This window comes from Sinocyclocheilus grahami, unplaced genomic scaffold (genome assembly GCF_001515645.1).
Source record: "Sinocyclocheilus grahami isolate Dianchi unplaced genomic scaffold, SAMN03320097.WGS_v1.1 scaffold307.1, whole genome shotgun sequence".
Lineage (NCBI taxonomy): Eukaryota > Metazoa > Chordata > Actinopteri > Cypriniformes > Cyprinidae > Sinocyclocheilus > Sinocyclocheilus grahami.
The window spans coordinates 1,187,141-1,212,260 of NW_015505486.1; the positions used below are offsets into that span (position 1 = coordinate 1,187,141).

At 36.5% G+C, this 25,120-nt stretch overlaps 1 protein-coding gene across 1 annotated transcript in view; it reads left to right on the forward strand.

Moving 5' to 3' along the window:
* Window positions 1–6,920: 6,920 nt before the first annotated feature.
* LOC107601557 (uncharacterized) overlaps window positions 6,921–25,120 on the forward strand; it is a 41,184-nt gene continuing 22,984 nt past the window's right edge. Inside the window, exons 1-3 of the mRNA XM_016293791.1 lie at window positions 6,921–6,973; window positions 7,710–8,529; window positions 22,414–22,568. Coding sequence (XP_016149277.1) covers window positions 7,985–8,529; window positions 22,414–22,568 — 700 coding nt within the window. The 5' untranslated portion in view covers window positions 6,921–6,973; window positions 7,710–7,984. The remainder of the gene's footprint in view (window positions 6,974–7,709; window positions 8,530–22,413; window positions 22,569–25,120) is intronic.

A 25,120-nucleotide genomic window follows, 5' to 3' on the forward strand; every position in this document is an offset into this window, starting at 1 on the left:
AGCTGCTCGCATTAAATTCAAGGCATTAATGTTTGCCTACAAAACCACCACTGGCTCTGCAGCCATTTACCTAAATTCATTACTTCAGAATTATGTGCCCTCTAGAACCTTGCATTCTGCAAGTGAACGGCGTATTATTTCACTTTCACAGACTTTTTCATTAACTGTTTCCTCCTGGTGGAATGACCTGCCCAAATCAATCCGAGCAGCTGAGTCCTTAACCATCTAAAAGAAATGACTAAAAACACATCTGTTCCACCTTTATTTGACCCTCTAACTCTAACACTTTCTATTTTATTTTAATTCTACTTTCTATTTATCTTTTTTTATTCTTTATTTTAAAAAACAACAAAAAACAAACACTAGCTTTCTATTTTTTCTATTCTATCTACTTGTTTTTCTTTGTGTGTGTGTGTATAGTGTATAATATATAATATATATACACCTTGCTACGTGTACTGTGTTAGACTAACCGAGACTTGTCATTTGCACTTATATACTGTATATCATTGCTCTTTTGTTAGTTTTGACTGCTTTTATTGTCCTCATTTGTAAGTCGCTTTGGATAAAAGCGTCTGCTAAATGATTAAATGTAAATGTAAAAGTGAAAATCCCATTAATTTTGTCCAAAGGGAATCTTTAATGATAACTTAAACATTCTAAAAAAAGCTTGGTATATGCTTTTGTTGAAGCTGTCGGTCTGCATTATTTTAACTCATTTTTATTTAATAATCCTGTTTAACAGCACACTTCCTGGTGAAAATTTTACATTACCCATGTTTCCCCAGAAATCAGAGAACTGAAATGAACAAATCACACCAAAAGCTCTGACAACAACATAATAAAAGTAATTATCCTTATATGTTCTTTAAATATTTGTATATATGCATTGTTTAAAAATAAACTCATACTATTTTATTCCTATAAATATAATAGCCATCTTTAAATCTATAGCTTTATTCATTTTTAATTCACTATATAGCATTTCCCCTACAAATTTTTAAGTAGCAGGTAATATACAGTATATACTGTGTAGTAAGTTTACAGTCTTGTAAACGAGGAGAGACATTTTTGAAGTTTTTCTAGTGTCAGTTTCCACTGCTCATTTTCTGTTTAAACGCTCTTGTATCTGTGTCTCGGGAGATGCTGGGTCAGAGATCCCAGATCTGTAGAGCTGCGGTAAACTTCTTTGAATCCACCATTGTGATCTTCCTTTAGACCACACGCGTGCACGCTGTGCTTCTGAGCGCTGATGAGCGGGAACCTGATGATAAGACCATGCTCATTTTCCCTTGTCTTATCCCATAAGGACTCTGCGGTGGATCCGGCTCATTGCTGTTACAAGATACCGAGCAACATGTGTCCACATTTGATCTCTCGACAGATGTGAGTAAGCGTGTGCGTCTTTGATAAAACTGCAGGGCCAAACTGTACGCAAGTAGACTAATGCAAATGGAGGGTGTTTCGGGCCCGTAGAGGGAAAACCGAAGCCTCGATTTGCATTCAGCTTGCAGAAAAGGCTCTTATAGAGTCTTAGTTGGATGCTTAATTAGTTGCTTGTCATGTCAACTGATGCTTTTTATTCACAGTGACAAACTTCACTGACTACTGCACCGGTTCCTCTGAGGACATCTGCGGTCTTCCTCATATGCACGATGACGCTGAGGTCCCGTGGAGGAACAGCTTGTGTGGGCGCATCATCTTCACAGCTGAATATTCCTCTGTGATTAATTACGTCTTTTCAGGGAGCTAAAATTTCTGCCTTATAATTCCTTAGCCAATGTCAGCGCTGACGTTATCTGTCAGGGATCCTTTCTTTTTTTCTTTTTTTTTGCTGAGGTCGCAGTTCTGAGGTGGGAGCAGTTAAAATCTAATGGACAATCCGTCCTCCCACTGTGCGTCTGTCTCTCTCATGCATGCTGATTGACAGAAAGACAGCGCTCGTTTGCCTCCGGACCAAAGAGCTCATAAAATGAGACGGGTTCCTCAAACTCTTCCTGGTTTAACAGTGTCTGCAAATTACACGCGCACTTTTGAGAGACATTCTACAAAACAGGGGATTTCCACTAAAATGACAGCTCTATTATTACTTTAAGGTAAATAAGGTTTCTTATGAATGTTTTTTTTTTTTTTCATTAGTGAATAAGAAAACCAAAGTTTTCAAGCCAGGGACGTAAAACATTAAATGTATTAAAAAATTAAAATAATACATTTACTTTCTATAACTGGTTATATGGACATGAAAAAAAATGCATATGTTCCTTTATTTATATAAAATAAGGCTATCGTTAAAATGTTGCACAGAATGAGTCTTTATGAGCAGTTGATACGTTTAAGCTTGAACACTTAAGTTTCATGGTTACTCGCTTGATGGAGATAAAAAAAAAACAGAGAGAATCTTTATTTTACAATCTGTCCCTAACAGCACATGAACTATTATTCTTAACACAATGTTATTATTATTAGTTCTTTCTCATTGGCATCTTTCCTTGTCTATTTCACTCCTTTAGACATCTAGATTGCATAGCAATAACAGTCTGAATTGCATTTTAATGTTCTCTTCATAATGTTCTTCTCTTTAATATTTATATTATTTTGCTGTCCAAAACTTCCGAGTTCAAGACTCATCTCAATAACGATGAGTCAGGGTTTCATAATCTTTTCCTGAACTTTCTGACTTCTTAAGAAGTCTTAAATCTAGGTCTTATATCTATCTGCCCGTCTTTAATTATTCTGTTATCATAGAGTGCACATTTCATGATGCATCACATTGCGTACTGTTCCGGTGTATGTTCTTGTTGATCCAGGGATTGGGAAATGCTGAGGTGTCAGGGGCTTGCACAACAAACCTATCATTTTGATTTCATGGGTAGTTAATTGGTTGGATGAATCTCACGAAAACTACCAGAAAATTGGAAAACCCTTTCATTTTCTACCAGATAATACAAAGAAAATAAAAAAAAGAAAGAAATTATATTCGGAATAATGAAAACTAGGCCACTGGCTCATTTCTGGCATAGAATGTTCACTTCTCACAATCCAATCAATTCCTGTCTTAGATTTTTCTCATATTGAACATCCAGTTTCACTCAGAAGCGGTTGTCAGTGGCACTACATATAGGCTAATTCAGATAACCCTGCCTCTTAAATGGCCCCTATAGGCTACTGAACTGTGATTGACTACTTCAGCCTACATGTCAGTCAGTGGGTGGTTCTTGACCGAAATAAACTGTCACAACACAGATATTATAGTTATATAGATTGTCCTGTATCATGCTTTTGCGTAGTGCACATACAGGGCCGATATGTGTAATCCGGATGTTGATTGCAGGCAGAATTATAGCATCAGAATTACAGCTGATAATGTTAAATCATGGTAGAACAGCCCTGCATTGGTTGTTTTTTATATTCTTTAAGTCCCTGCTCCGATATTTGCACGCGTCATCCAGTCTTTCTCAGGAATTCGCGCGCTTGCAAAATTCAAAAGTTAACCGTCACAACGGCCATCTTCGTTTATCGATGGATGTGGATGTCTTATCTTCGTGGATGTTTATTGTGCGATAAAATGTATATGTGCGAGATTTTTTTTTAAATATTTGACACAGTTGATCATATTTGTAAGAGTATAACCACAAGTAGACTAAAAATAGAGATAAGTCGATAAATCACCGCCGAACAGTACATTATTACTGCCTGATGATAATATGCTGCTTTTAAACACAAGATTGCACTGAAACCTGTAAATAATAAGCTAGTCAAAGTACAGTTCTGTGTTTTCCTGACAGGAATGTTGATCAAGGAACATGTCTCGTGTGTTCAAAGGCTGTCCATGACACTAATGCAGTTGTAGGAGAGGTCGTGTAGGTTGCTCAAGCCTGCAGGTATGCGTGCGTTTACCCGAGACGGGTTTGTAATTACCTGACTTGTAGGAGAAACGACGTTCGAGAGAGAGAGAGAGAGAGAGAGAGAGAGGGATCGATGGAGGCGGGTCACAGCGGAGCGGAGGAGCATCTCTCTTTCAGCTCTGTTCGTTTCGGAGGCGCAGTGACGGACATCCCGGAGTCGAGCGCACTGGACTCGTAAGTTCGGTCCTGTTTTGCATTGTTAAATCCACTTCTTCATGAATGAATGTCAGATGTCAGAGATAAATGTTCTCTTCATAATGTTCTTCTCTTTAATATTTATATTATTTTGCTGTCCAAAACTTCCGAGTTCAAGACTCATCTCAATAACGATGAGTCAGGGTTTCATAATCTTTTCCTGAACTTTCTGACTTCTTAAGAAGTCTTAAATCTAGGTCTTAAATCTATCTGCCCGTCTTTAATTATTCTGTTATCGTAGAGTATCAAATCTCATCTGAACTCAATGCTCTGTACAGCATATCGAACCAGTTGAGTCTCATTTCATGATGCATCACATTGCGTACTGTTCCTGTGTATGTTCTTGTTGATCCAGGGATTGGGAAATGCTGAGGTGTCAGGGGCTTGCACAACAAACCTATCATTTTGATTTCATGGGTAGTTAATTGGTTGGATGAATCTCACGAAAACTACCAGAAAATGCCCCTTTCATTTTCTACCAGATAATACAAAGAAAAGAAAAAAAAGAAAGAAATTATATTCGGAATAATGAAAACTAGGCCACTGGCTCATTTCTGGCATAGAATGTTCACTTCTCACAATCCAATCAATTCCTGTCTTAGATTTTTCTCATATTGAACATCCAGTTTCACTCAGAAGCGGTTGTCAGTGGCACTACATATAGGCTAATTCAGATAACCCTGCCTCTTAAATGGCCCCTATAGGCTACTGAACTGTGATTGACTACTTCAGCCTACATGTCAGTCAGTGGGTGGTTCTTGACCGAAATAAATTGTCACAACACAGATATTATAGTTATATAGATTGTCCTGTATTATGCTTTTGCGTAGTGCACATAGGGCCGATATGTGTAATCCGGATGTTGGTTGCAGGCAGAATTATAGCATCAGAATTACAGCTGATAATGTTAAATCATGGTAGAACTGCCCTGCATTGGTTGTTTTTTATATTCTTTAAGTCCCTGCTCCGATATTTGCAGGCGTCATCCAGTCTTTCTCAGGAATTCGCGCGCTTGCAAAATTCAAAAGTTAACCGTCACAACGGCCATCTTCGTTTATCGATGGATGTGGATGTCTTATCTTCGTGGATGTTTATTGTGCGATAAAATGTATATGTGCGAGATTTTTTTTTAAATATTTGACACAGTTGATCATATTTGTAAGAGTATAACCACAAGTAGACTAAAAATAGAGATAAGTCGATAAATCACCGCCGAACAGTACATTATTACTGCCTGATGATAATATGCTGCTTTTAAACACAAGATTGCACTGAAACCTGTAAATAATAAGCTAGTCAAAGTACAGTTCTGTGTTTTCCTGACAGGAATGTTGATCAAGGAACATGTCTCGTGTGTTCAAAGGCTGTCCATGACACTAATGCAGTTGTAGGAGAGGTCGTGTAGGTTGCTCAAGCCTGCAGGTATGCGTGCGTTTACCCGAGACGGGTTTGTAATTACCTGACTTGTAGGAGAAACGACGTTCGAGAGAGAGAGAGAGAGAGAGAGAGAGAGGGATCGATGGAGGCGGGTCACAGCGGAGCGGAGGAGCATCTCTCTTTCAGCTCTGTTCGTTTCGGAGGCGCAGTGACGGACATCCCGGAGTCGAGCGCACTGGACTCGTAAGTTCGGTCCTGTTTTGCATTGTTAAATCCACTTCTTCATGAATGAATGTCAGATGTCAGAGATAACATGAGTAGACTGTAATGTAATATGTGAGTATTTATTCGCTTTGCTACACTGTAAAAGTGAAAATGTGCAGGCATTACCTTAAGGGGATAGATGTAACCGATGTGGCTTTTAAAAATTGACTTTTGCTGGTGTCATCCAACGTAGTCCTTGATTAATATATGTTAAATCATATTTTTAAAACCTGTTAATTTGAACGTTACCACATGAAACACGTTTAGGTTTACTTGACGGAAATCCCCGCTTTTACGTATCAATGTATTTGTTTTATTTAACGTCAGTACTGTTTAATTGATTTTATTAAGTCATTTAATTTCAATTTCAATTTATTTGTTAATTCTTGAACGTGAATGTGTAAACTGTTGACATGTAAAGAGATTTTGATTTCTTTTAATATCTTTATATTTTATGCAGTATATGATGCTGTTATACAACAGATTCACACCATAGCATCAGAATTACAGCTGATAATGTTAAATCATGGTAGAACTGCCCTGCATTGGTTGTTTTTTATATTCTTTAAGTCCCTGCTCCGATATTTGCAGGCGTCATCCAGTCTTTCTCAGGAATTCGCGCGCTTGCAAAATTCAAAAGTTAACCGTCACAACGGCCATCTTCGTTTATCGATGGATGTGGATGTCTTATCTTCGTGGATGTTTATTGTGCGATAAAATGTATATGTGCGAGATTTTTTTTTAAATATTTGACACAGTTGATCATATTTGTAAGAGTATAACCACAAGTAGACTAAAAATAGAGATAAGTCGATAAATCACCGCCGAACAGTACATTATTACTGCCTGATGATAATATGCTGCTTTTAAACACAAGATTGCACTGAAACCTGTAAATAATAAGCTAGTCAAAGTACAGTTCTGTGTTTTCCTGACAGGAATGTTGATCAAGGAACATGTCTCGTGTGTTCAAAGGCTGTCCATGACACTAATGCAGTTGTAGGAGAGGTCGTGTAGGTTGCTCAAGCCTGCAGGTATGCGTGCGTTTACCCGAGACGGGTTTGTAATTACCTGACTTGTAGGAGAAACGACGTTCGAGAGAGAGAGAGAGAGAGAGAGAGAGAGGGATCGATGGAGGCGGGGCACAGCGGAGCGGAGGAGCATCTCTCTTTCAGCTCTGTTCGTTTCGGAGGCGCAGTGACGGACATCCCGGAGTCGAGCGCACTGGACTCGTAAGTTCGGTCCTGTTTTGCATTGTTAAATCCACTTCTTCATGAATGAATGTCAGATGTCAGAGATAACATGAGTAGACTGTAATGTAATATGTGAGTATTTATTCGCTTTGCTACACTGTAAAAGTGAAAATGTGCAGGCATTACCTTAAGGGGATAGATGTAACCGATGTGGCTTTTAAAAATTGACTTTTGCTGGTGTCATCCAACGTAGTCCTTGATTAATATATGTTAAATCATATTTTTAAAACCTGTTAATTTGAACGTTACCACATGAAACACGTTTAGGTTTACTTGACGGAAATCCCCGCTTTTACGTATCAATGTATTTGTTTTATTTAACGTCAGTACTGTTTAATTGATTTTATTAAGTCATTTAATTTCAATTTCAATTTATTTGTTAATTCTTGAACGTGAATGTGTAAACTGTTGACATGTAAAGAGATTTTGATTTCTTTTAATATCTTTATATTTTATGCAGTATATGATGCTGTTATACAACAGATTCACACCAATAGATTCAGTATTCATAGCTTTTTGTAAGTATGTGTTGACAGTCTTTGTGTTAACTTGGTATGAATTTTTGTTTCTGTCAAGAACATATAATGAATTTTGCTGGAAGAAACGGAACTAGGAGATGTGTGCTGTCCATGGTGCTGAAATCATGTAGACTAGCTTTTTCGGACATTAACTGAGAAGAGTTTCATTGCTTTCCCTCTCATATTTTGTTTTTCAGATAAACACAATGTTGTCAGTCTTGAACAAGTAGATTTCAATTTTGAAAACCTTTTTAATCCATCCACTCAACGTGAAATGGGCATTGTGTAATTGTTGGTCTGACTGTGTAAGCACTTATGCCTTAAAGAATGAGTGTCTTAGGGAGGAGGACTGTTGAAATGATGCTACACGGAGATGGAGAATGGAGGACCCACAAGAGTGCATGACAAGCTGGTCAGTGCTGGTTTGAAGAAATCATAAAAAGAGGAGAAACGCATATCACCACTTGAAGCCATGGGGATACGACACCTCCTGCTTCTTTTGGTCTATCTAGACCCACTGTGTGTCCTGAGCGCATCCACGGCCAAGCGGAGCAAACCCCCTCCAAAGAGACCCCCCAAAGTAAAGGAGGTCAACAGCACTGTTGCTCCGACAGTGGCACCCCAACGGATCACACAAGTCCAGGCACCCATCATCGGTGATCATGACACCTGTCTCGGCTACTACGACGTGAGCGGTCAGTTTGATAAAGAGTTCTCTTGCAACAACACTGACCACCGGTACTGCTGCGGGAGCTGCTTCCTGCGCTTCTGCTGTCCCGTGAAAGCCAAACGGGTGGATCAGAGAGTCTGTACCAACTACAACACGCCCGACTGGATCAAAACCCAACCGCCTTCACCCGCACCCACAGGGGACACGTACGACCCAGCGCTGGACCAGACCAACACCACCGTCTACATCACCTGCGGGGTCATCACCCTCATTATCATCCTGGGGATTTCTGCCAAAGTGGCCTATGACAAAGCCACCAGACCACCTCAAGAAATGAATGTCCACAGGTAAGCCGAAGAGATGTCTTTGGAAATGCAAGCTTTGGGTTAATGCATAGTGTGTGACGTAGTGATTGTATAGAAGTGAAGTAGCCTGGTTCAACCACCCCAGGGCTGGGAACCAAAGTTTGTACTATGCAAAAATGTGCAGTTTTTACATTAAAAGGATAGTTTACCTAATATTTAAAATTCTGTAATCATTTACTTACCTGCCCAAACCGGTATACATTCTTTCTTCTGTGGTACTTTCAATGGAGTCCATTTATGTTTGGACCCCAGTGTTATTCAAAATAACACTCGATGTGAGGGTGAGTAAATAAGGACAGAATTTTCATCTTTGGGTGAACAGTCCCTTTAAGAAGTTATTTCTACCTTAACGTACTTTTGTGTTTGCCCAAAATATTTGCCCATTAACTACCAATTACATTCTCAAAATCGGAAATTATGAGGATATAGCCATCAAAAATATTAAAAGGGTGTATATTTTTTATTCTCATTAGCATTTCAAATCAATTTATTCAGATAAAAGTGGGTAAATTCAGATAAACAATGTTTTAGAGACACCAAAACAGTTTGAAGAGCACAGACTGTGTGTAAAATAAGAGTGATTTGTCATTTTGTCAGGCTGAATGAGGAAAGCAGAAATGAACGAAACCTTGTAACACATTTCTTTTATAACATACAGTACATAAACTAGACGGTAAGTGAAAGCTTTTGCGGTCTTGATCACAAAATAAGCACTGGGTTCTGGGTTAAGATGGAATATTAATAGTTAATTGCATACTGTATTAAATCTAGGACTCATCTGCGTCTAGGAGGGATTGATTCTGGATTTCATTAGTCTTGTGCTGAGATAGAGGTCAACAGGAAACCGTCGTAGTAGAAGGGAACTAGGTCTTCATGGCGCAGTTTGTCAATAAGACAGATTTATATTGCTTTGGTTTGTCAGTGTCAAAAAAAGAGAAAGTTTTCTTTGGTTTTGAAGGTAAAGAAATGCTGTCATGTTTTATATCTATTGCTTATTAATTTAATTTCGGTAAAGAAAATGTTGAATTTTCATAGTAAAAATGACGTAACACTGACTTCATAGCCATTTTAGCCAGTCACCCGGCAAGTCAAAGTTGTTCCTGTGCAGAGCTGTTAAGAGTATTAAAGATGGCACATTGCTCTTCTCTTATCGAACTGGTCCGTGTTGCAAATATGAGTCAAGCTCAGACAGTCTGATAAGAGTTTGGCTGGCGCTCACAATGAGGTTTATTGGATTTGCGAAGACCGAATGACATTCTGTACAGCCAGTTGACACTTGTGAGCGGAATACTTAAAAATCTGTTGTTATTTACTCATGGCATTCCAATGGAACTTTCTTTCTTCACTGGAAACCAAAGTAAAGTGACCAAGGGCTGATGATGAGCCCAAAGAAAACACCATAAAAGAAGTCCATTGGACTTAAGGCTGGAATACACTACACAACTTTTAAAATCTGAACAGATTTTTAAAACGCTATCATACACTTATAAAAACGGTCTATCGTACACTACACGACTAAGGATCACACACTACCAGACTTTAAAGTCGTTCTGAACACATGACAAATCAAAACAGTTTTCATTCTAAAATCAGCTCAGGATATCAAACATGTTTGTCTGTGACCATCATACACTATGATATTTTCTATGAAATCTGTCAACTCAAATCTGCAGACTGGCTCTGACTTTCGGCAACTAGTGTCAATATGTCCAGACTGTAAATCGGGGCAAAAATCACGTAGTGTATTCCAGCCTTTATCTTCTACTTTCCAAGTCTTCTGAAGTCAGTTAAGTTATTAAAAATTCAGTCTTTCCTCGCACAAAACTATCATGTCTTCAGAAGTCTTGAAATGTAGACCACAAGCCACATGAGCTACTTCGATGGTGCTTGACAATCTCTGATCACTATGAGTCAGTCATTGATTGCATTTATTGTGTTGATTTTTACATTTAGAGGCCCTGAGCATTTATATATTTCCCTGAACTGATATTGAACATTTCTTAGAGGGTTTTGGGGCTAAACCCCCATCTTAGATCTGTCTTGTTCTCCATCAATACTTGCACCATTTTTGACAAACCGTCCCTGCTGCTCACTGTCTCACAGAGACGCCAGTGAAGTTTCATACTACAGTGTGAGCCGTGAGGGTACAGAATGTTCCAGAACATTTGTTTTAACATTTCCACACTTTGAATCTGCTCGGCTTCATTTAGGCTGTGTGTAGAGGGTGGTAATTTGCACCAAAATACAGTTAAATATGTTATGAGTGTGTTTACCCAGGGGCTCAGATGTGTAGTGAAACCGCTCCGAGCTGGAAGGCTCTTTTTGTGTTTGTGTGTTTGAAGAGCACAGGCGCATGAAATGCTGTTTCTCTGAGGAGAACGTCTGTATGACTAGAGATGAGACCTCGGTCAATGAGGGACAAGATCTGTCTCACGCCTCTCTGGCTGATTCATTATGAATCGATTATGAGGACTATAGAGTTTTTGTAAGTAGTGCAGTACGGCTTGGTTGTGGTTTGACCTCATGATCTATAGTTATACTTGAGACTGATGACAAAGTGATGACTAAAGTATTTTAATTACCTCATTCTGGGTAAAAAATGGATTCGCTCAAATGGATCATGGGTTGTAATTCATGCTAATTTATGACTCATTTGTGCCGACAAAGAGCCCAACTACTATTGTGTTACATAATTCCTATTTTTCAAAGCTTATTTGGGTGAAAGTCGTATTAAAAGTAATTAAAAATATGAAAATATTGAAAAAATAATATGTATAAACACCTACATCAAAACAAAAGCACCATTATTTTTATGGTAATTGAGCACATTTCCCTTTTTTATGTGAAAAATTCCATATTATTTTAATTATAAAGTAATGTATAATGTAAATTGTTTAACATTGTTATATGGAATTTAACACAATTTTGTGTTCATTTTAATATTACATATACATACATATTGTGTCTGAACAAGATTTTATTTGGTGAACGTGCTTAATTGTCTTAAAAATTATCAAAATCTTAACTCTTACAGCTCCTAGAAATGTATTTTTTATTTAGGCAAAATATATATATTTATAATTCTGGAGTGAAATATGACCTGGAATTTTCTTAATGAGATTCACCCACTTTCATTTGCTTAAGTAAGCACTTAAGTACTTTCCTTTTTGGACTACTTGCTCCGAGAGTTTTTTCTTCATCTTAAACACAAAACATATTTGTCAATTCATCAACAAGCCTGTATCTCTTTCAACTATTTTCTCTGCATCACAGTGACGTGACATATGAGGAGTTTCTTTGATTATAATGCCTTCTAATTGTCTGGTGCTGATGACATAATCAGGAATGTGATTGGGCAAGCAGCTGCAGTCTTGTCCGATCGCATCTTCCCTGTGTGATGAGTCTCCAACTCTTAGCTACCCAGAAACCCCTGCTGTGTCTCAGCGTGTTGTCTCTCTTTGTTTAAATATTGATGCCGCTGTGCTGTCTTAGACACCTGCTGAAATGACCAGGGAATGATCAGCCTGTGGGAGAAAACATCAGAATCAAGAAAAGTCCTTGAGAGAAATTCAGCAGTCAGGAAATAAGGCAGAAAGAACATGACTTTGCTAAAAAAAAAAAATCATAAATTAAAGTTCAGACCTAATGAGTGCTGGTGCCATGAATATGTGATAGTCTCAGCCTCAGACGTCATGCCCACGGACTGCTGGCTGAATGTCTGATGCATATGGCACACAAAAGTGGAAACACTTCAGGAGTTTCGAAGTCGTCACCGGATTGGTTGAATTATACAGGATTTCCTGTATAATTCAAGGATGTGTGTGTCGCGTTCTTTAATGTTCTGCCTGGAAACAAATATGCCGTGACGCCAAACCCCCTCACGAAAGAAGAAAGCCGTCGTGTTTACAACTGTGACAACAAGCGCTTATCCGGATCAACTAAACACTGAATTTTCAAAAGTATGTGAAATATTTAAAGTTTGCAGCATGGAATCTTTAAAATACGTCCGAGAGTTTTACACACCGGTCTGTTATTGTGGTGACATTTACACGCCCCGAAACGTGACGATGAACGAAACAAACTGTGATTGGTTGTTTGAAAGGTCAGTCAAACAGCCTCATGGGCAGGCCTTGGCCAATGAAAGCTGCCATGGATTCCAGACCTTTAGCCCTCAGTCTGAAGGTCTGGCTGTGCGAGACTAAATATGCGATAACTATGTGATAACTAAATGACAATATTGTGATGGAATGTGTGTAATATATATATATATATATATATATATATATATATAGAGAGAGAGAGAGAGAGAGAGAGAGTTCAGATGCAAAAGCCTCTAAGTGCTGTTTGAAATTTTCTTCTAAAATTAGCATTTTTCTCAGGCTCATATGTTTATGTTCAGTTATTTCACTTTAATGGTACGGAAAGTATTCAGACCCCCTTAAATTTTTCACTCTTTGTTATATTGCAGCCATTTGCTAAAATCATTTAAGTTAATTTTTTTTTCCTCATTAATGTACAAACCCAATTCCAAAAAAGTTGGGACACTGTACAAATTGTGAGTAAAAAAGGAATGGAATAATTTACAAATCTCATAAACTTATATTTTATTCACAATAGAATATAGATAACATATCAAATGTTGAAAGTGAGACATTTTGAAATGTCATGCCAAATATTGGCTCATTTTGGATTTCATGAGAGCTACACATTCCAAAAAAGTTGGGACAGGTAGCAACATGGGCAGGCCTTGGCCAATGAAAGCTGCCATGGATTCCAGACCTTTAGCCCTCAGTCTGAAGGTCTGGCTGTGCGAGACTAAATATGCGATAACTATGTGATAACTAAATGACAATATTGTGATGGAATGTGTGTAATATATATATATATATATATATATATATATATATAGAGAGAGAGAGAGAGAGAGAGAGAGCTCAGATGCAAAAGCCTCTAAGTGCTGTTTGAAATTTTCTTCTAAAATTAGCATTTTTCTCAGGCTCATATGTTTATGTTCAGTTATTTCACTTTAATGGTACGGAAAGTATTCAGACCCCCTTAAATTTTTCACTCTTTGTTATATTGCAGCCATTTGCTAAATGTTGTGGATTTTTCTTTGGTGCGGCCAATGAAGTGGAGGAGCGGAGTTTCAGATGTCAAAATAAGACTTTATTTAACAAAGAAACAAAGCCGGGTCCCACAGCCTTACACTCTGTTTGTGGTGGCACCCCCCCGCCCCCATATTTATATATATATACACTATATGCAAATACATTTTCTGCGGGAGAGATCGAGGTTTCCCCGGTAACTGCTGTACACAAAGCAATGCTCCGCTCGCAAACGCTGCTTTATCAGTCATTACATGCAAGGTGAAATGAAAATGACATCGAAAATTTTCTGAAGACAGTCGGTTTCCTTCTGAAATACAGTGATATAAAAACACCTGCACCGGTTTTTGATTTTTAAATGTGCGGTGCTCGTGTTTATTCAACGAAGTCAAAGCCTTTTAGAAAATCTATTTGTGATGGTCAGTTTTGATATTGTGGCGGCCCGCCACAAATAAATCAATGCATGGGAAACCCTATATATATATATATACAGTGGGTACGGAAAGTATTCAGACCCCCTTAAATTTTTCACTCTTTGTTATATTGCAGCCATTTGCTAAAATCATTTAAGTTAATTTTTTTCCTCATTAATGTACACACAGCACCCCATATTGACAGAAAAACACAGAATTGTTGACATTTTTGCAGATTTATTAAAAAAGAAAAACTGAAATATCACATGGTCCTAAATATTCAGACCCTTTGCTTGCAATATAACAAAGAGTGAAAAATTTAAGGGGGTCTGAATACTTTCCGTACCCACTGTATATATATATATAGCAGTAACTTTTTGCAATACTGACAATATTTTGCAATAATTTGAATCCACCTTTTGCCGAACTTGTTCTTCTCCCTTTTCATATCACATCGGAAAGGCATGCATTTTCAATAAAAATTAAGGAAATATGCAAAAAGTGGAAAATAAAGTGCCTCATGGGTCTTTATCTGATAGGATTAGGGGTAAGTGTAGGGAGGGCCTTATTGGTCCAATAAGGCAGCATCCATTCAATCATTTTAATAAAAACATTAATTTACACTCAACACTTTATTATTGCATACTGTTTTATAATTTACTACAATACTGAAATGACAATATCTTCCACTATTTCCAGATATAAACTACAATTTACATTTATTGTAAAGAAAACACTGCTATTTTTATGAAGTATAAATAGAATCTGTTGCTATTTGGTCTTTGTTTAAATAGGATATCGCTAAGAAAATATGCTATATTCACTTAGTGATATATATATATATATAACAGCTAAAAGTATTTGTGAGATATGAAATCATGAGCAGAACAAACAGTTCACGCAAGGTTTTACAAATGATTTACACAGAAATGTGTTTTCATGGATGAGGCTTGATGTGTGTGATTTGTGAGTTTGTGTTCTTCAAAGCGTTATGGTAAAAGATCTTTTTGTCGACTTTGATCGTAGGCTTCATTGATCTGAGCTTATGCACTTTGGTTTTGGAGTGAATAAAGCATTATTTGTGGAAAATGTTCACTCCAAAACTGAGTTACATAAGCTCAGATCGATGAGGCCTACGATCAGTCAGTTCCAAAAAGAAATACAAAACTTGTGCTAAGTGAAAGAAAACAAGTTGATAAAAACATTGAATCCAAGAATAGGTAGTAATAAGTTTTTTTTTTTTTTTTGACTGGAAACGCAACAAGTGTCACATGGTGGGAAAATAATACTAAAAAGTACAAAAATGATCAAATTCGTTTTACAATGTGTGCTGTTATAACATGTGTGATCATTTTCAGGGAAAAAGAAAATCCTCTCTGGCTCAAAATGACCCAAGCATACATACATAAATTAATAAATAAAATCTCAAAATGAACATCCTATATTCATATAGGCCTCTCTCTCTCTCTCTCTCTCTCTCTCTCTCTCTCTCTCTCATACGGTATATATATATATCAAAATCCATATAAAATTTTAATGGCAAAAAATATATATTTTGTCACTTTTAAGAGAACTAACCTTTCAAAGATTCAATCTGAAAACGTCATGCAATAGCGCTAGGAGGCCAAACTGAATCCTCTCTATCCGCTTTAGCAGTTGTTGAAAAGATTTGAGTTGGTTTTCACATCCTGCACTTTTAGCACCAAGTGACTTCCTGAGCTCTATAAGCATATAATGATTCATTTCTGACCCGAGAGCGTTTTAAACCCTCCACATCACTGTCACGGGGAAACTCAAACACAGCCGCGAGAGAACAGAATGCCTATTGTGTCCAGTGAAAAGCACTCTGGGAGTTTTCAATCAAGCCAATCAGATTGCCCGCAGCCGGTTCGCCGGTGACGCTAAACCTTTATGCTTTAGAACCTGACAGCCGTACACGAGCAGTTTGAGTGGAACACAAGATTAGCTTGGTGCCGAAAAGTCGCGGTTTGAATAACAGTACATTTCACGGCCCCCCGGGCCACTCGAAGTCTGTGAGAGTGGCGGCTGAGAGGTGGAAGAGGTTAAAAGAGGTGCCGGCTGTGTTCAGCACATGCAGAGTCACCGGTGACCTTCAGCGGGACAGAGATGCCGCGGTCTGAAAGCCTCCACGGGTGATCCGAGCGCCTCGTATTGATCAGTCTCCTCGGGAACACGCGCCGATGCAATCCGAGCGCACGCTGACGTAAGACCAAGATTTTTACCCAGACGGGCCGCTCTGTCACAGCCGTTCTCCATTTCACTGCTTTAGAAATAAACTAGTCCTCTGATTGACCCATTTTGCACATATTTGAACTGATGCTAAAAAAACAATAGCAAGCATCAATGGTCCAAAGTGGTTCTAAAGCATGTTCTGCTGAAACATTTGAGCCTGTTCACACCAAGAATGATAAATAATTATAACAATAACTATATTATCATCCACACCAATGGATACTAATGCTCTGTTTATTATAAGTTTGCTACCGTTTTGTTGTCTGCCGCTTTAAATGCTTGAGCTCTTTAAAGTCAGGTGGATTCTAATTGGTTGTTGTTGCTTTTATCATCTTTCAGATGGAAAGAATCATTCTGAAACTTATTCCAACAATATGGTTCTTCTATGTTGTTATCGTTATACTTGTGTTGTAGAATTATTTTTAAGACTTTATAGTTATCGTTATTGTCCTTGGTGTGAATGGGCCTGAAGTCATTTTGAATGTAAGTGTCTGCAAAATACATTTATGCAGGTAAATGTTATTTTGTCAGTTGACTCGCCACTAGCAAGTAATTTTTTCTTTCTTTGAATGCATCATTACTTGAATCATTAGTCATTTTACTTGCATTTTAAACGTGCAACCAAGAGTTTGAATGAGTGAGAGAAAATGAAAGCAAATTTTGAAAGAACCAGATTACTTTTATGTTACATAATTGTATTTTTAAGCTTTATTTTGATACATTTTACAATGTCACTGTCATATTTACCCCTAAATCTAATTTATTTATTTTACTCAAATAAATTAAAGCCATTTATTTGTATTTGTTCGTTCATTTAAGCCATTTTTGTACTGTTATTTTTAGGAGAAGAGGTAAATTTCCCGTCTTATTCTCTTCTTTTCTCCCCTCAAATTTTTTTTATTAATTAATATAACTGAAATTATTTATAATGTAAATTGTTTAATTTCATGGTAGACTTCTTTTCTTTTCTTTAAAAATATAGTGTCCAAACAGGTTGATTTTTATTTGAGGAAAATGTGCTTAATTGTCTTGAAAATAATCAAGAATCTAGAAACAAACCTCATTTTTATTTATGCAAAATATAATTTCTTTCTAGTTATGGAGTGAAGTATGAGCTGAGCACTGAGATTCACCCACTTAAATTTCACTTAAAGGGGTCCTATTATGCTCTTTTACAAAGTCTTGATTTTGTTTTGGGGGTGTACTAGAACATGCTCTCATGCTTGGTGGTTCAAAAAATGCATTATTTTTCACATAATTTACATTATTAAAATACCTTTCTCCCCAGGCTGGCACAAACGGTTCGATTAGTTTCGGCTTTGATGAAGGTCCGCCTTCCGAAAAACAAAATGTGTTGCCAGTGCGTTGTGATTGGCGAACGGCTTAGACGGTGTTTCAGTACTGCCACGCCCCTTGCTCCGTCTTTCAACAAAAGCTTTTTGGCGAATCCGGCAGGCACTGTACTCCCTCATGTTGTGGAAGCTGTCCTCAGTAAAATGCACAGCACACAATAGCAAATTGGGGTTATAATGCTCAGGAACAGAGTTAAAAAATAAATTGCAACCACTGTTTCCTGACATCATCCACTTTCGGAAGCCCAAACAGAGACGTTTGGGCACGGAGGTAAAAAAAACTGCGTTTCTGCGTTGTATCTCTTTCAACTATTTTCTCTCTTTTACAGTGATGTAAAATATTGAGAAGTTTCTTTGATTATAATGTCATCTATTTGATTCATGATGTTGACATAATCAGGAACTTGAGTCTTGTCGGATCACAACATCCTCGTGTGATAAATTCACTTGCCGTTGGCAGGTCTGGTGCCAAACGTAATTGTTTTTAATGTGAATGCATCATTACCTGAATCACTGGTCATTTTGCATGCATTTTAAACATGTAACCAGAGTTTGAATGAGTGAGACAGTATGTCTAATTCGAGCTGTAGCGACATCAGGTCTCTAAAGCCACCATATGTTTCACCATTCAACCCAATTCAGGTGCTGGAATGAGGGAAATTGGCCTTGATTTGTTGGGAATCGGTGCTCGTCCATCCCCAGAGGCTGCATCAGGGTGTTTGTGAGGATGTAATTAACTCACACTGATGTCTAGATGTGTCTTTAGAGCAAACAGGATAGCACTTAGGCCCAAATTACCATTAGCATCGTCTTGCATATATTAACACCAGACACTGAAGGACTTTTGATGAGGATCTGTAGAGACAGAGAAGGTTGTATGTGTGGCGTTTACACATGCACAATGCATTTATCCTATGCATCTATCAATTTGAGAGCGGTGTGTGTGTGTGTTTGAGTGTGTGTGTGTGTGTGTTTGTGTGTGAAATATGATTTATTATTATTATTATTATTGTCATTATTTGTTATTTGTAGCTATAATAAATAACCACAAAACAAATTATTAAATTAATAAAATAAAATACCATTTATTTAACTTAATTTTAATATTTAATAAATTGTTGATTGATTTTTATTTATAATAATTAAAATATCAAATAATGAATTTAATAATTAAATTAATAAAAATACATTTATTTATTTATATTTGCTAATTTATTTAAAAAAAAAATCACAGTTGCAGTAAGGCTCTTCAAATGTAAACAATGCCATGCACAGAAATGTGAAGCTCATATTGTTTAAAAGCATTTATCGTGATTAGTTAGTGACAAAAATCGATTTTTTTAATCTGTACAATTGTGAAAATCTTTGATTTTTAACCACTAAATAACACTATCTCTAAGTGACAAAGTTCATCCACAGTGAAAAATTCTGGAAATGTAAATTTGACAATTTTACTACAATTTCTTTTCCCCCAATGTCAATTATAAGATACCTTTTTTTCTTTTCATTTACAAAAAAAAATTAAAATAAAATGTAAATTTAACAGTATTTTGAAATGTCCCATTAGATCTGTTACAGTTTGTTAAGGAAACTTTAACTTGTACTTTTTTTAAACTTATTTTTACTGTAGCATTTTTACAGTATTTTACCATTAAAATCACAATCATTTAAAAAAAAATTCCCACATATTCACGAGGGTTTAAAAACAGAAATGTGAAGCTCATAGTTTTTTAAAGCATTTATCATGATTATTTAATGACAATTTTTGTTGTTGATCTGTAAAGTTTTTTAAATCATCTTTTTAGTTTGTGCGGGTCATGAAAGTTACAGTTTTTCATGGCTCATGACATTGAAGCTGAAAGACTAAATACAACTTAACACAGAAAAGACTGTTGCATGATTATTTCACACTATTATAACAGTATATTTTCACTATTAGTATGTTACTGTAACCACAATGATTTTTATTTAATTGATTGATTTCAACTGACGGATGAGTCAATTTTTTTTGTGGTTATTAACATAGCTAATGCTATCAAGCTTAACATCATTAGTTATTGAACCTGGAGCATTGTTTTATTCTTCAGTATGCTGGTTAGCTGGTAAAACTCTTACCTGTGTTGGGATGCATAAAGTTAAACTGTTCGAAATCTCTAAAAGAGCGAACGTGACGTGTAAAAACTACAGTAAAAGAGCTAATTCAAGTAGTTTAATGTAGCTAGGCCCCGGTCCTGCGGTGTTTGAGCTGAAGAAGGTGGATCGGTAGAGCTGCGCTCAGAGCCTTACAGCCAACTGGGGCAGTGAAACCAGGTCGCCCCCACGTGAGGAGAACTTCTGTTAAAAAAGGCCTTCTCCTGGAAGGGAAAGACTAATTATACTTCCTTCCAAAGTCACACTATCTCTCTCTCTCTCTTTCTTTCTATCTGTCTCTGTGGCGCGCTCGGAGATGTGGACCGCGAGGCAGAGCAAATACGCTGACATTGACACAGTTAAGACGCCATTTCAGGCTCCTCATGTGAGGAGAGATGGCCTCCGGGTCTGCTGGATACCGCCGCATTGACATGCGCCGTAAGAACTGACAGTCCGACCTGGTTCAACCTTTTTTCTGCTTCTGAATAAATGTTTATTCATCAAAGGAATCTTTAGGATGACCATGGCACTAAAAAGGCATTAAAAAGCCTTTGATGGCTACATCCAAAAAAAAATAATAATCCAAAACTGCTTTTAGATTGTTTGGATAATATTATTATTATTTTTTTAATCTTAACGAGTGCCATGCCATGGTCATCCTAAAGTTTCCTTTGATGGACTTTTACAAACCCTAGACCAGTAAGCACCTTGCCTTGACCTTACGGTTTTCCCAGAGATGCACTCTCTACTGTTGGACTTTGCTTGAAAATGTTTATTCATGTTTATGGCACATCATCTGGTTCTAATAGGCATCAAAGTTGTTGAAATGACTTGTGCACTAAACTCCAAGTCTTATGAAGCAGAGTTATTGTAGTTAACTAAAATTGAAACTAAAATTAAAACAAAAAAAATAATTACTTGAAATAATGCAAAATAAAATACAATTTCTGCTAGTTGCCAAGTAATGTACTAAAATAACTACAACTAAAACTGAAATAAACATGAATACAAACTATACAGACAAACAGTAAAAAAGTTCATTGATTTATTTTTAATTTATTATTTGTAATAAATAAACACATAAATAAATGAACAAATAATAAAACTGTTTATAGTATTTATATATTTTTTAATTTAACAGTATTTTACTGTAAAATTACATGAAATGCCCTATTAGATCTATTACAGTTCTTCACCATGTATAGTTATGATTGTCTAATGTTTAATTCACTGTAAATTTATTAATTTACAGTATTTTTACAGTTTTTTTTTTACTGTTAAAATTAAGACTTGTCAGATTTGCACTGGATTAAAATCTCAATGCACGTCTGTGAAACACAAATTTCTCAAACGTCCCTCTGTAAAACGTTGTCAAACCTAGTGTATCTTCACATACTAAAATTGAATATGTGAAAATATAAATATGAAACCTGCAACTTTTTGGTTTGTGACCACTAGGAAATTTTTATTTTATTTTATTTATTTTGGCTGTAAATTTTAAGATGACTTGTTCTTTTTCGCTAATAAAAACTGTAACTTAAAATGTAATTTACTGTGAAATTACGTGAAAAGTCCCATTAGACTTATTACAGTTTTCACTTTACACTATTTGACTGTTAACATTTTTTTTTTAAATGCAGCTCTCAGATATAATTCACATGTACTTATTCACGTTAGTCACCTATTTCATTCAACAAATAATGATTTTTACCTACTAAGGCAACACAATACCAAAGTTTGAAGTTCATCTGCAGTAAAAATGTTAAGGTCCCATTCTGGCAATATCAATTTTATGGTTGTTCACTGTAATTTATAAGATGGCTTGTTCTTTTTCGCTTACAAAAGCTGTAAATTTAACAGTATTTTGCTGTAAAATTACATTATTTGTTTTATATATATAGATTTTTATAGTTAGGGAACCATAGCATTTTTGCAGTCTTTACCATTAAAATTATGATCATTTTACAGCTTTCAGATCTCATTCACACATTTACTTATTCATCCTTTTGGCCACCAACTTTTTTGGTCACCAATTTTTATTTTTAAGCACTTAGCCAACACTATCCCAAAGTTACAAAGTTCATCTGGAATTAAAAAAGTTTGCCCTCAAGATAAAGCCCCATATAACTGCACAAGCTCCGAAAACTGCATTAGTGAGAAAACACCATTAACTCCAGCCAGCAGAATCTCAGATTGCTGCTGCGCAGAAAATCCATGAGGCAGTTGGGTCTCGAGTCAGAAAGTGTGTCTTTCGGGCCAAAGAGCAAAAACATTAATAGAATTTGAATCCCATTAGACTGGTGTGGGTGGGGTGTGTTGCTCTAACGCCATATTGCGGAGAAACATTGATTAATGGCTTTTGTTTGCTGCTGTATAGTTCGCAGGCCTGAGGTCCCGAAAACCTGACAGACTAAACCTCCACTGTTCATTATAAGACAAAGCGCAATTAAAGTTGTGTATGTGTGCGAAAGAGAGAAAAGATAGCTGGTTGCGAGAGGCAAGAACCTCCACAAATAGAAAAACAACAGAAACAATCTCCTAAACGGGGGAAATTGGCTAAACCTCTTGGGGGCCGGTGTGTTTGTATCTTTAAACTTTCTTTTTCCCCCGCAGAGCGCTGGCGGACATTTTGAGACAGCAGGGGCCCATTCCCATATCACAGTACGAGCATGAAAATGTCGCGGCTATAGACACCTCGCCCAAAGAGAACACACCTGTACGGACATCCAAGAACCACTACACACCGGTGCACAACAAAAACAACCACGGTAGGTGGTGCCACTTCTGTGTTATCGATGAAAATGTTTTACACATTAACTAAAATGTACTATGGTATTAAACTGTTTTTTGTGAGTTTTTTCTCATGTTACCATGTGAATGGAACACGATTGTGGTATAAAAAGGATTAGTTCTATTTTTATAGAATATGGAATTCGTTTTGGAATGTTGGAATCTTCCAAAAATTTGAAATAAGTTACCATGGCAACAGGTTAAACATTAAAGTTTAATCCTAATAAGAGGGGGTAATCAATATGTCTATGGATATTGCAAATTAAAATTTGCATTCTGGTTGCAAAATAGGGAAATAGAGTTGGTGAGCTGATGAAAGGCTATTAATTAAAAAAAAAAAGTTAAATTAAATAAATAGAGTTGTGCAAAATGTAAAATTGGAATTGCGATATGCTTGATTTAGAAAGGCTGCGATTTAGTTTGGTGCGGTTTCAGAGTGAAGCAGAGCACTGTGTTCATTTAAGTCTGAAATTCACACTGTCTAGTAGGTACTTGATTTGGTTTGAATCTTAGTTGGTTCTTGTAGAGATTGAACCCAAGTGTGAACACCCTTAAAGGCAACTATTTCAGTTGGACTGTGGACTGTTTGTTATTTTTGCCTGGATGTTTCGGCAGCAGAGACACAATGTTTAGTTCAAATTGCAGTCCCAGTTTATGACAAAATAATCACAAGTAATGGGTTTTGATGCACATTGGCTGTGTCCAAAATCACATGCTGTCTAGTAGATATTACATTTGCTTTGAAATCTACTTCCTGACCATTAAAAAAGTAAGTTAATATAGTAAGTACGAATATGAGTATGAATGAAATCTAGATGCACTATATCCACCCTGTTGTTACTGTAATACGACCTACCAGCATCCGTTGCATCGCTCCACTGCCATTAATAAATCCTCTCCCATGGCCTCATGGGATAGTAAAATGGCAATCAGATTCACACTTCAGAATCGTGCCAGAAGTAGTAGGTCATCTGGGTACTTTTCACACTCTTTTTTTCGAATACTATGAATGCTGCTCTTTTGCCTTATTGTTTTTCGCCTACTGTATAGTATGATAGTAGGATTATTTGGATGCAGTGATTGTGTTTCTATGTTCACCGTGTCTCAGAGTGACTTGGTTTACAGTAAATTCTGCTCCACACAAACTCCATCTCTGTATGTTGTTTACTGTACAATGAGCATTTGTGTAGCATGACTTTATGTCATGGGTTTGATTCCCAGGGACTGCATGAATTGATAAAATGCATAACTTCAATGCAGTATAAGTCGCTTTGAATAAAAGCATCTGCCAAATGCATAAATACAAATGTGAAGTTGTATATGCATGTGTGTGTGGGTGTGCACATATGCTCAGGAGTTTCTTTGCGTCAGTATGTTTGAGGAAACATCTGCCGTGACCCAAACTTCTCCCTCCAACTCTCTCCCACAGCACTTCTTGTGCGTGTTGTTTCATATTTAAAAGCTCAGCATCACGTTGTTCGCCGTGCAAGCTAATATCAGAACTCAAATGTGAATGAATTCCCCATTCACACAGAGCGCCACAGTCAAACAGCCATCAAAACACGCTCCTCTGATGCGCCGTCAACATGCTTCTACTGACTCCAGTTCAGTATTAGCTTTAATGCAGATGTACTGTCTCGTTTGTGTTTGAGCTAATCAGTGCGTTGGCTTGTTGTACATCAATATTAAAAATGCTTGTGAATAAACTAAGTGCAGCTGTATTTGAATGAGGTCAGCTGTTGGGATTCACGCTGAACATTAGTGTTTGTCTGAGCGAGACACTAGTTTAAAGTTTACTCACTCGCTGCAGCATTCACTACTCAAACCTTTAGAGTGCCATTTAGAAAGTTTGTCCTGTAATTTAATTAAAAGAACAAGAAAAATTCAGCAATGAATGACTGATAAACAAACTCTTTGATGACTTTAATGTCAGATGCTGACTGAATCTGGGTCATTCCTACTAGGCAGTATATTTTCATGTCCCAGTCATTTATGGCGTCTTATACTGAATAATATATTATACTGAATAAAGAACTTAGAATACGTTAGATGGAAATTAATTCCCGCAATCACAATATCAGATTATATTTATTTTTCAAATTAAAATTTGCAAAGAAAGCATGTTTCTTTGGAAATATTGTTTAAAATAATAATAATAATAATAAAGTGTTTATATATATATATATATATATATATATATATATATTAATTAATAATTTATTTATTATTATTATTTTTTTTTTTGTGATAAACTTTACAATGTGTTGTGATTGTGGAGAACTGGCTACTGGTTAATATTAACCAGTTTTTTTTTTAATAGTTGTAAAAAAATAAGTAATATGTAATAAAAAATAAAATTTCAATATATTATTTTACCCAAATATTATTTTTCAGTAGTGGTGTTAGATGGCCTCATTGATGAGTTTTAAAACTAAATGTTTCTTAAAACTCATTTATTTCCCATAATAACACATTGTCTGGTGGATCATCATTCTGTACATGCTAAACTTACAGCTAAATATGATTTTTT